This window comes from Mus musculus, chromosome 7, assembly GCF_000001635.26.
Source record: "Mus musculus strain C57BL/6J chromosome 7, GRCm38.p6 C57BL/6J".
NCBI lineage: Eukaryota > Metazoa > Chordata > Mammalia > Rodentia > Muridae > Mus > Mus musculus.
Genome location: NC_000073.6, coordinates 101,169,056 through 101,181,583, shown reverse-complemented (window position 1 = coordinate 101,181,583; position 12,528 = coordinate 101,169,056). Strand labels below are relative to the sequence as shown.

The 12,528-nt window shown below is 35.7% G+C and overlaps 1 protein-coding gene across 5 annotated transcripts in view; it reads right to left on the bottom strand.

The window, feature by feature from the left end:
* Fchsd2 (FCH and double SH3 domains 2) overlaps positions 1 to 12,528 on the bottom strand; it is a 175,907-nt gene that overhangs the window by 102,822 nt on the left and 60,557 nt on the right. For all 5 annotated transcript variants that reach the window (XM_006507518.3, XM_030242304.1, NM_199012.2 and 2 more), the window contains one exon: positions 4,364 to 4,440. Coding sequence is in view for 2 of the 5 variants with exons in the window: in NM_199012.2 (NP_950177.2) it covers positions 4,364 to 4,440 (77 nt within the window). In the remaining 3 variants the exon portion in view is untranslated. The remainder of the gene's footprint in view (positions 1 to 4,363; positions 4,441 to 12,528) is intronic.

Below are 12,528 nucleotides of genomic sequence, written 5' to 3'. Positions count from 1 at the left end.
ACATGGTAAGTTCACAAGATTAACTCACAGTAGGGGATAATAAGGAGTAGGGAGTGTTGTAACATGTAAATCTTTGTGTATTACTTATTGATCCTAGCAGGAGGAAAGGAGACTATTGTAAGTCAAGGGAGAACACCAACTTGCAGCCTGGCTGAGCTGTGATTAAAAACTTCAGCAAAACTGTAGTGGAGGCTCTCCAGCTTAGAGAAGCAAAGACAAAAGGGGAAGCTGATGCAGATGAGAAGACACAGGTAATTTGCAGCTAGGCCTTTTCATGGCTTTGAATATCATAAATTAAAATTTAAATTCCTTTTGTTGGCAAGGAAGAAGACAAAAGATTTTCAAGCAGCTGTGTAGTGGAAGGTCTATTTTACAAAGACACGAAGACAGTCATGATGAAAGGTAAATATGTTTTGTTGCACTGTAGCAAATGGAATTGGAAAGGGGAGCAATCAAGGGCAGAGAGAAGCAGCTACTTAACATCCCAGAAAAGAGAAGATGAAACTAAACAGACCTGACTTTTTCTTTTCTAAGCTGAAATATATTTTCTAATAAAGATGTTAGTGTCAACCTACAGACAATATTTACTTATTTAGTTTATGTGGGTGCTTTGTTTGCATGTCTGTAGCACATCAGAAGAGGGCACTGGATTCCATGGGACTTTGGTTACAGATAGCTGTGAGCTGACATGTGGGTGCTGGGAAGTGAACCCAGGACCTTTGGAAGGGCAGCCAGTGCTCTAATCACTGAGCCATCTCTCCAGCCTCTACAGACAATATTTAAAGCCAGGATTGGTGAGGGAAATCTCTAGAAAGCCAAGGAGGGAACTTTGAGGAACACTGACAGTGAAAACCTACCTGCAAAGATTAAACCTTTATCCAGAATTCCCTTCTCATTAATTTAACCCACAGACATAGTCATACTTTCACAGTATATAAAGATGCATTTATTGAGCACAGACCTATTCACTAAAGCATTATTTATAGGTCATTGATTACCAACATGGAAATGAATGACAAGGCTCATACTGAGATATTAAAACAGCCATTAAAAGGAATGGAAAATCCTGTGAACGGGTGTTTAAAGTAGATTTTGTGCATGTGTGAAGGCATATGCACATTTTCTGGCAGAAAGATGTCTACAGGAACATATGCATATAATAACTCTAGCCCTGTTGAAAAGAATAAAATGAATAAATCATGAATAAATTGCACAGAAAAAAAATGTAAAGGCAGAAATTCTACATGCCTGTTACAGCAATTACTCCAGGTGATAGAATGTGAGAGGACAATAACTCGGAAAAAAGGAAGCTAGACTCTGTACTGTTTATGTTCTTCTATACTATTTAACTAATGATAATCATATATTACTTTGATAAGAATTTTTAAACTAAACCCAACTATCAATTAACAAAATTAAACAGGAAACTGAAATTACTAAAACCAAATAGGCCTCAAATAAACAAATGAAAATTAGCAATTCCATTCCCAATAACTACCTTTACAAAACACCCAGCACCTAAGGCTAAAAATAGGGGGTGGAAGATTTTAAAGAATAGATGATTATTAAGTTTCCCATGAAAATGTGTCTCCCAGGAATGTCAGAAGCTACACCCAAAAAGTCTCCCAACATGACCATTTAAAGGTGAGCTGAACAAGGACAACAGCAATAGATAAGTGGACAGAGAGAAAGCCCACAACACCGCAACCCTACAAAGAATGTTGTGCAATTAAGGCACACTGAGAGCAGGAAAAAAAACATCTTCCCTAAGGAAGAGCATATCAACTGGTTATCCAATACTAAGTGGTCAGTCCTAGAAACATCTATATAAATCAGCTGTGTTCATGTATTTAGGAATATATGTATGCATACACACATACACATATGTAGCAATAATTAATTTAAAGAGTCCATAAATTGAAAGAGATAATGGAAGGGTAGTACGGGAAGATTTGGAGAGGGAAAAGGAAGGGGGAAATGATGTAAGTGGATTATAATATAAAAAAATTAAATTTCTTAAACTGAAATTGCCATGCTTATCCTCAGTTCTGACCTCTACTGTCTCTTCCAAAGCACCTTCACCATCCTCTCAAATTACCTAAATTAAAGTTTCTAGGAGTAGACCTTGTACTAACATCAGAACAGTTGGGAGCTCAAAAGCAAACTTAGAAAATGCTGCTGATAGAAAAAGCGGTTCTGGAAAACAAAGGAAGGGAGGTTCTGCTACCAGGAAGTGATGGTGCTGACAAGGCTCAGAGTCCCTAATGTGCTGCCGATGCAGTAATACCAGGCACATTCTACAAGGAATGTGGTAAAATCATGGAAGCTGTGGAAAAGGTAAAGTCTGGAAGGAGATTCAGTGAAGTGGTCACACAGGAAATAAAGTCAGGCAAGGGGAAGACTTGAGCTGGACAACCAGAGAGATTGTTTAAAGAAGCAGCATTGGCTTTGTCTGTAAGTTAGATGAATAAATCTTTGTTATATAAAAAAAATGGGTATAATATTATTATGTTAAAGGAAAAAAATAATAAGAAAGAGTGAAAAGAGAAAGTCCTGGGAGTCATTGTATAATCTCCCTCCCCTACAACTATTTTTAGTCAGTAAATATTTATCAAGTGTCTTCTGTGCCAAGAACTATTTTAGATACAAAGGAAGCTGTCTATACTTTGCTTTTGCAAACCCCCAAACCAAACCAACTGTAAGTCCTCTGGCTTCACGCTCTTAGAAATCTCTGAAATGTCCCCCACAACCTCATTTTTACTCTAACTCGATACATGAGGAACTCTGAAGCTCTCTAGTGTGGGCATTTTTGTGCTACTTTACCTTATTCCATCATCATGGAGTTAACCATCACCTTCTCTACTGACATTCTTCAATGTCTCTGTTACCCTCTCAATAAAAATACAACCTCCTAGGCATGGGATCAAAGCCCTTTATGATGCTTACTTATGTATTCTCCACACGCACTGCTAGGTTTACCTGGCACTACAGATTTCACACTAGCCATCTTGAACTTTTTACTGTTACCCAATACTGTATTTTTCTGTGCTCCACACCTTCAGCATGTTGCTTCTACTCAGATTCCTTTCACCAAGCTGTCTGCCTGGTAAAGTCTTGCACATTCCTTAAGACAAAATGCTGTAAGCCGAGATTATCCTGTCATATGCACCCCATAACTTCCCAATTCAACAACTGTTCACAGTGGCTACCTTCTGTGAGTTCTTGAAAGACAAACAACATATCTTTCCCATTCTTAAGAAATGCTCTGATGACATTTGTCTTTATCAACATTTCTGACTCAGGCTTCAAACACTTCATACATAGGTCTTAACTCTTCTAACTGGAATTGGTTAACTCCAAAAAGATGGTAAACTTCTCTATTTTCCAAACTAAGGACATCCCTGAATACAAAAGCCAATAAGTCATTCCAAATTTTGATGCTTCAAAAGGCATCATAGTCTAAACAAAATCACAAGGTAATGGTAGGTCACTGGGTTAAAATTTGCATTCTATTGTCACTGGCCTTCTTTAAAAGTTGCATGTGGAACATGAATGGGTAAACTTCTGGACAGCCTGTTATACACAAACATTTCTAGTATTATATGAAATACTCAAGCTCACGATAATCTCAACTTAAAAATTTAAGATTTACTTTGGACAAATCAATGAGCATGACAGCAGTGTAATCTTGTTTCATTACTATTGCAACAGTGTTATATGCACATAAGCTCACAAGAAAACAATCTGTGTTTCTGTTCTTTCCATTCCATATATGGGCATTGATTAATATATAATTTTGGCTTAAGATATGTTGAAATAATCTAATTCACATATATATATATGTGTGTGTGTGTGTGTGTGTGTGTATGTATATACATATGTGTGTGTGTATATATGTATATTTATGTTATGGAGTATAATTTTAAAAATAATTATGTCTTAAAAACAGAGGCAAAGAAAGAAGTAATTCTTTTAAAAGTCAGTGTTACATTATCTAACTGTGATAGGCCTCTAAATAAAACCACTTAAAAAAAAAAAAAGATAGGAACTGGGGCTAAGACTTAATACCAGGTACATGCCATACGAATGTCGGTACATAGAATTACAGGAACATAGACAAAAAATTGGATGTAATCACATGTGCTTGTAATCCCAACACTGGGGAATTGGAAAAAAGAGGTTCCATCAAGCTTGCAGGCCAATCACTCCAGCTTTACCGGCAAACCCCAGAGCTCGAAAGAGACACTGTTTTATAAAACAAGTTGATAGTACCAGAGCAATGATATCTGAGGTTGACTGAACACACACACATACACACATGGGCACACATACATGCACCAAGCAAAGCCACTAAGTAAGTTACCTGTAATCATTCCGATCATCAGTTTTTATTCCAGGCCAATCTCTCTTCAGGTATTGACTAGCCAACTTCTGGATACCCTGTTAAAATATATATAAGGATGAGGAAAATGGGACTTATGTAATATTCATTTTATGTAACCAAACTACTTGTCTGAACCACTGTTGTCATCTCAGGCCCCCAATATTACTTGGCTGAAGCACGGGACACATTTCTATATTCCAGCAACAAAACTCTCATGTACCAGGAGAGGAGCAGGATTATTCACTGTGGAACTGATAAACACTGGTTTCTTGAACTGAAGAGCAAACTTTGCTGATGTTCCATATTTTAAGACAGATTTTTAAGTATCTTTTTATTAAAAACACACACATGCAGCAGAAGTCACTTAAAATAGAAAAAAGTTTTACTAAAAATGTAATCACTATAACCTATACAATATGAATGTCAGCAAAACAGAGTATTTATCTGTGTATGTATTGAGAACTTAGGATTAGAAGAGAGAAGAAGAACCTTTTGTTGGGAAGTAGGTTAAACTATTCCTTCTATTATATATTCCTTCTAGATAAACACAAATGTAGCCAATAGCAAGATCAGCAGGCCCTATGTAATAGATCTTTACTTCTATATTTATACCCATAAAAATAATACCATGCTGAAATGAATGCTAATCAGAGAAATTGGAGGACAACCACTGAAAGAAGCATACTTCACTCTATACACACGACCTTTCTTATAAGATCTACTGACAAATCAACTCAGCCTAACTCATCAAATGCCTACGATGAAACAGCACTCTTTCCAGCCAAAGCACAGCAAGAACTAAAGCTCCTTTGAATCTTAAGCTCTTCCTGAACTTGGCAATAGCTGGGTCCCACTATTTCCAGATATGATGTATTCTGAGAACTCATCTTAATCTGAGAATTCATCAGATTGTAATTACAATCTCCAGTACTTCCACTTAACATCTCTTATACTCTAGGGAACCTAATTGATATTTCTTCCTTAGCTACATAACAGTATCTTTCTCACTTCTGAACCTTGTTCATGTTGTTTCCAATTCATGTTTCAAATTTTTACCTCTTATTTTTTAATGACTCTAAGTTTTCCTAACTAAACACTCATAAGTATAAGCAAAAGAAAAGAACAGTTTCGATGTACAAGTATTTAATTTCATTCTACTTAAGTAATTTATTATACTTTATTTATAGGTTGGAATTCTATATGAATGAACTATCTTTATGAACTATTTGTTTCCCCTGAAATACAGTTCTTAAAAGAGAAGCAGCCAGGCAGTGGTGGCGCATGCCTTTAATCCCAGCACTTGGAAGGCAGAGACAGGTGGATTTCTGAGTTTGAGGCCAGCCTGGTCTACAGAGAGAGAGGATAAATATTTGATAGTTCAGTTCTGGCCCATTATAGACTCATATTTTAAATAATGGGTGTGTTCTAATCAATTGTAGTAACATATAATCTGTAGGAGGCCCTCCAAACTGGCTCCATTATCATGACCCCAAAAGGCTTTGGCTTATTTGTTGCTTTCTTTTCCAGTTTCTAACCAAGACCCACAATAAGTTTTCCATGGACTCCTGAGAAACTTTAGTAGCACAAGCTACTTATGTCTTTATCTTTTTTTTTTAAATCTTTTTAACCACTATCTATACCTTCAGTTACTCTGTCATACAATCCTATTTATTCATAATCCTCATATCCTGTTATTATCTTGTTTAAATATTTTTGTTTATTATCTACTATGTAGGGATTATGTTTATTTATATATTTTTATCAATAAAGTACTATATCCCCAGACTATAACATAGTGGCTAGAAGTTAGCTGTTGCTAAAATATCCACTGTCTGCATCAATAAATTCCATTTACATTACTGTTCCTAATGTATATCAATCTTTTGTGTTTTTGTCATTGTAGGTTTGAAATGTTTGGATCAAAATTCCTGTAGTCCTTAATTTTTACATAGGAAAAATGATGACTATTAGATTTGATTACAAATAAATTCATCAATTATTGTCAAACTTGGCTATCATCATGATTGAAAAGGATTATGTGTGTGTGTCTCAAAGTCATGAGAACGATCCCCTGGAGTTTATTTCAATACCTATTTCATACTGCACATTAATATTTGAAAAGGTTGACTAAGTCAAGATCCCTGAATTAAAAGAACTTATATCTGTAGAGAGAAGTAAGCAGTATAAACCACAAAATGCCAAGCAACATGCAGCTTCCAAAAATAAATACGTAAGTGTCCAAATAAGGAACAGATGATGTAGCTTTTTAAAAAAAAATCACATATGAATGATACAATAATTTTCAGCTTAATTAACTCTAAAGTGTTTGCAGAACATTTCACACAAAACATGGTCTAAGAAATGACCTCTTAAGAGAAGGGAAAAGAGCCAGGAGCAGTGGCGGCACATGCCTTTAATCTCGGTACTCGGGAGGCCAGCCTGGTCTACTGAGCAAGTTCCAGGTTAGTCAAGGCTACATAAAGAAACCCCCGTCTTGAAAACCAAGGGATGGGGGGCAAGGAGGAGGGGAAGAGGGAGAAAGAGGAGGGAAAGGACAGATCTTCACATTTTCTCTTAATTCTGTGAAAGAGACCTAACTCTTAAAACCACAAGGAAATAGGACCCTTTATAATATTCAGATATTACTTCAGGTAATATAGCTCACAGACAGTTAAATTCTAACCAGGCTTGTAATCTCAGTTCTTGAGAAATAGAGGTAATAAGGACTACCATGAGTTTAAGGGCCGCCTGGTCTACACAGCAACTTCCAGGCCTATATCAAATGACAATTTAAGCTTGAGAATCACAAGTTCCCAAAAGCTTTTATAAAAAGACACTATTTAAAGTATATTTTATCTAATTAAAAAAAAAAATCAATGGATTAATTTGCTTACTTTTTGTGCATTCTAAACCACAAAAGCAGTTTCTAGAGCTCTAAACTACAAAGCTGGACTGTATTAAACTGAATGAACCTTTCAGAGATGAGTTGAGGGATTCATAAACTGGACAAACAGTGAGCTCTCTAGATGAAAGACTTTATTCAAGTTAGTTCACAGAGACGGGAATCGTGATTCTATGTGCTCTACGCAGCTGTTCAAGATCTAATCTGCATAGATGCTCAGAAATACTCCCTGACCATTATCAGTAAGATCCTAAATAACAGTTCATGCCTCTGAGAGCATTTTTTATACTTGATTTAACTAGTTCACCTTCAAAATTATGCTTAAAGCTACATCATATAGATGAATGGCCTGTTACAAAGAAAATTATCTACACTAATTAATTTGCTAAGGAAAATAAAGTTATGGCTGACCATCTTTAAAAGGCTTTTTCTTCAGTCACTCCCCTGACCCATGGGAGTAGAATTATTCTCAAAACTGGTCCATTAGGGATATATTTATTTACATTGACTTGAACACCACATACAAAAAGTTCCTTTGACTAGCAATATAATTCCCACTGATGCAGTGACTTCCATAAAAATGTAGTACAATCAGACAGCCTTTGGAACACCCAATGACATCCTATTCCAACTTTTAAAGAAGCTGTCAGTGTCTGATATAAGACTTGCTTTGTTTTACCATTCAATAACACTTGCTGTATTTCCCTAACAAGTGAAGAAATACAAAGAAAGCCACTGTTAAGTAGACACTGGGAAATGGACTGATGGTTTAACCTTTGGCCCATTCACGACACCAAGCTGAGCAGGAGTGTGCTCCTGGCTCTCTCAGAGCCATTCTGTATGTAGCCATTCTTTCCACAGCAAAGGATGAAATTAAAACTTGAATTTCACTAAGATTGACATTAGGTGGCTTTTTTAAATATTAGAAAACAACATTCTGTATATGCTACGCATTTGAATCACGAAATTTCCAATGTTACATAAATGGTATTTTAAAAGTAAGTACACGGCATAAAGTAGATGGAAGGTATGATAACAACCTTACCACACTCCCACATCAATTTCATAGTAACAAGAGCTTTATAATCACTCTCTTTTGAATTTATTCTTTTTTTTTTTTTTTTTTTTTTTTTTTTTTTTGCTGGGAATTGAACCCAGATCCTTTATAAGAGAAGCAAATGCTCTTAACTACTAAGCCATTCATTCAGGTCCCAATTCTTCTTCAATTTCTTGTTTTTACAAACAGGGCCTCACTGTGCAACCCTGGCTAGCCTAGAACTACCTACAGACCAGGCTGACCTGGAACATACAGAGATCTGCCTCTCTGCCTCCTGAGTGCTGGGATTAAAAGGGGGCACCATGACAGCAGCCCTAATTCCAAACTTAAGAAAAGGTTTGAAATGATAACATTTGGTTGGTTTGTAAAAGTATTGTTTTGTTACAGTTTTACCTTTTAATTCTCTATGCTTACCATTATGTCAATATTAGTAATGTACTTCAATTCAGTTTTTATTGTCTTTAAAACACAAACAAACAATTATTTCAAACCTTTTCTTAAGAAGGCTGGAATCAGGGCTGCTGTCTGTCATGGTGCCCCCTTTGACCCCAGGATGTTGAGTGCACAGAACTAGACGATTGCTACTACTCACATATGTACATCTATCTATGTAATTATTTTATGTATATTTTTATTTAGATGCCTCCTATTCTAATTATCCACAGTTACTTGTTCCAGTTTCTCCATCTTGCTTATTATAGCTTCTTCTTTCCAACACTGAGTAATATTGCTTCTATCATCTGTATTCTATGTATTTATTTAATTCTGGTATCTGTATATGACATTGCAGAACTGTTAAAATATAACTATTGATCCAATAGGGATTAAACCATCAACCAAAGAGTACACATGGAGGGACCCATAGCTCCAGCTACATTTGTAGCAGAGGATGGCCTTATCTGGCATCAGTGGAAGGGGGGGCCCTTGCTCCTGTGGAGGCTCTATGCCCCAGCATAGGGGAATTTTAGGGCAGGGAGGCAGGAGTGGGTAGGTGGGTGGGGGAGCACCCTCATAGAAGCAGGGGAGGGGGAGATGGGTTGGGTTTATGAAGGGGAAACTGGGAAGGAAGATAACATTTGAAATAAATAAATAAATAAAATAACCAATAAAAAAGAAATACATATGTATGTATATGTATCTATTTGTGTGTGTGTGTGTGTGTGTGTGTGTGTGTGTGTGTGTGTGTGTAGGTTTAGGCTATACATAGTAAGACTCTCATAAATCAAATCCAAACAATAGCAAAAGCCCCTCTCCTATCTTTCTTTTATTCGATTCAGAGTAAAAGCAACATTATTATTGCAATGCTTAAAATAGAATCATACAAACCATTTTTAAATGTTTTCTTAGAAAGATCTAATAACTGAGATATGTTGTGTTATCTTTAAATCACCCTATTTATACAAAATTCAGTACTACCTTAGCATATGTTGGACAGACAGCTTATCTGTCTAAAATATACTTAGTTCTCCACTAGGCATTGGTATTGTGCCAATTTCACAACAGAAAGCGCATGCATAAGTCCTTAGAACATGATATATATCTGGTTTACACAATGTTATTGACAACATGAATATATATCTTAGCAGCTATTTAATAAAAGCCACCCTATTTTAAAAGAGGCACATAGCTAAATCTACCCAATGGTGAATATTAAGTACCTCAGTTACTTAATTATTTAAGTGTTCTTCAACCTTCTCCTTTAATTTTTTTTTCTACAGGAAAAAAATCTGCAACAGAAATACTATTCAAGATTTAATCAGGAAAAAGTCTATAGAACAGAGCACTCTAGGTTGCTTCTAAAATTCCAATAGTGTCATGGCATGGTAGTGAATAACTTTAATTCTAGCACTTAGACTCAAAAGAAAAATCTTGGTAAATTCTAGGCAAGCATCATCTACAAACTGAGTTCCAAGCTTTCATTAGCTTTTACTCTGTCTTCCATTTTCAACAGAACTCTTACCTAAGAATGACAGTCTTGGTCATGGGTCTCTGGGTATTTTGTTTTTTGGGGTTTTCCCCCACTCCTTGTATTTAGTACATTTTCTTCCACAAAGCATTGTGACTGTCAGGAAAAGGGTTTGCAATATTTTCATAGTTGCTGTCATCTCCCGATAATGATTTAATTTGGTAATTAGTTAAGATTTAAATTTGGCCCAGTTTATTAAAGCATTTCCAAGCCCTTGTCTAGAATACTTTAAATCCTAGGTTCTGTTCTGGCATCAGGGGAAAAAAAGTATCAAGTGGAAAAACACAAATTATAGCCTCTGAACTTTTTAAAAAGTACGTCTAAAATTTTAGCTTTGTCAAAATATTAATAAGTCAGCAAACATCCTTAAAACTATACCACTTAAAATGTCTAATACATTTAATGTCCTGTTTTCAGGGTGAAAAGTAGCTAGAGTGAAAGCCTTCATCACAAGATTTTTACTGGGGAGAACTGATTTGGTTTCTCCTGTTTTCAAACTTAAAATTGTTACACCAGTCAGCATGACTGGGCTACCCGCTGATGTCAAAGCCAGCTGTAAAAGCAGTTCTTTCTCCAAAGCAGAAGCTGGAATGTATCTAATCAGCAAGCAAATGGTATCTCATGCTTGACAACAGCCATCTGGGAACAGAGGTGGAAATTCAGAAGAAATGCTCAAATGCGTCTGAACATTCAAAGCAGAGGAAAGCCGCTCTTCTTTCCTTGATGGATGGACAAATGCACAACTAATCATCAAGCTAGTATCTGAGAGTTTACTGTATACAAGATGTCCAAACTTCTCTGTGAACTTTTTTTATGCAGTAGATAAGCAACAGAAAGTTTTTAAAAGTTAAGTAATTTACATAAGATAACCAGCTAGTTAGGCAGAGACTCGGATCCAGATCATTTTTCAAAGTTTAAAATACTTCTGGACTACTCAATTCATTCAGATAAAATCACACATGCTATCTCAAATCACTACACATTTTGATTGACAGCTATAAATAAGTTCTTTAAAGAATAGAACTATAAAAAACCTGGCACAGTTCACAGACTTAACTCAGTAAATAACTGTTGAACTAAATCACCCTCACTGTGGTGAATGATTATACACACACTCTATAGAAATAGCCACCTTTATTTTTCATAGCAAAGAAATTGAACAGGAAGTACAGGGTTCCTACTTAGTTGTCTGTACCAGTTATGACTAAAATCTTTCTTAGTATAATGCATTTCTTACAATTAATGAAATATTAGCACATTAGCTAAAGTTTATGGCTTGTATTACTGTTTACTAATTATCAGTTTTATCAAATTAACAGTATTGTGTATCCATAGTTTCACTGCCCCAAGCCTTCTGGTGCCTCCACTCCTGCCTGATCCCCAGAATCTCTCCAATCGCTCAACTTTACTATCTACAAAGTTCTGTCATTTTTTGGCATTTATTATTCGTCACTTTTAAGAGTTCTTCCTATATTAGTGATATGAATAATTTTTGGCAATTATTTTCTCCCAGTTCCATGGTTTTTCTTTTAACAATGTCACTTGCAGAGCAGGTGTCACACACTGTCTATTTTTAACACTGAGTTCTTATTAACTAGTGAAGGGATCTTGAGGAATCAGATTCCTGAAACACACACACCAAAATCAAATTAACTTAAGATAATAAAAATGATCATGACACAAAAACACTTCAGTGTTACTTGTTTTAAAGTAAAACCATTTATCATGTAACTACTGCAACTAGAAATGGGACACATTAGTAAATACAATTTAAAAACCCTTTTTAAAATTCCATTTTTTGCACAAAAATTAAACTTCACTTAAGAGTCAAAGCTAAATTTTTAAGTCTTTCAGAAAAAAAACCCAAAAAAACAAAAACCTTTAGCCAGACATGATGACACATGACTTTAATTCCCAGAGCTTGAAGGCAGAGGCAGATGAGTCTCTGAGTTCAAGGCCAGCCTAGTCTACATAGTGAGTTCTAGGATGGCCATGTATAGATTCTGTCTCCAAAACAAAATATAAACAAACAAACAAAAACCACAATTACTTTAAATTTCAGCAATCAAGAAACAGAGGCAGGTGAATCTCTGTGAGGCCAGCCTAGTCTAAATATCATGTTCTAAGCTGCCTCAGGGAAACAGACACTAAAACTGTCAAGTAGAGTATCTAATTGGACTATTTTGCAATTTCTATCTGTTTAAGCTTACAACATACAA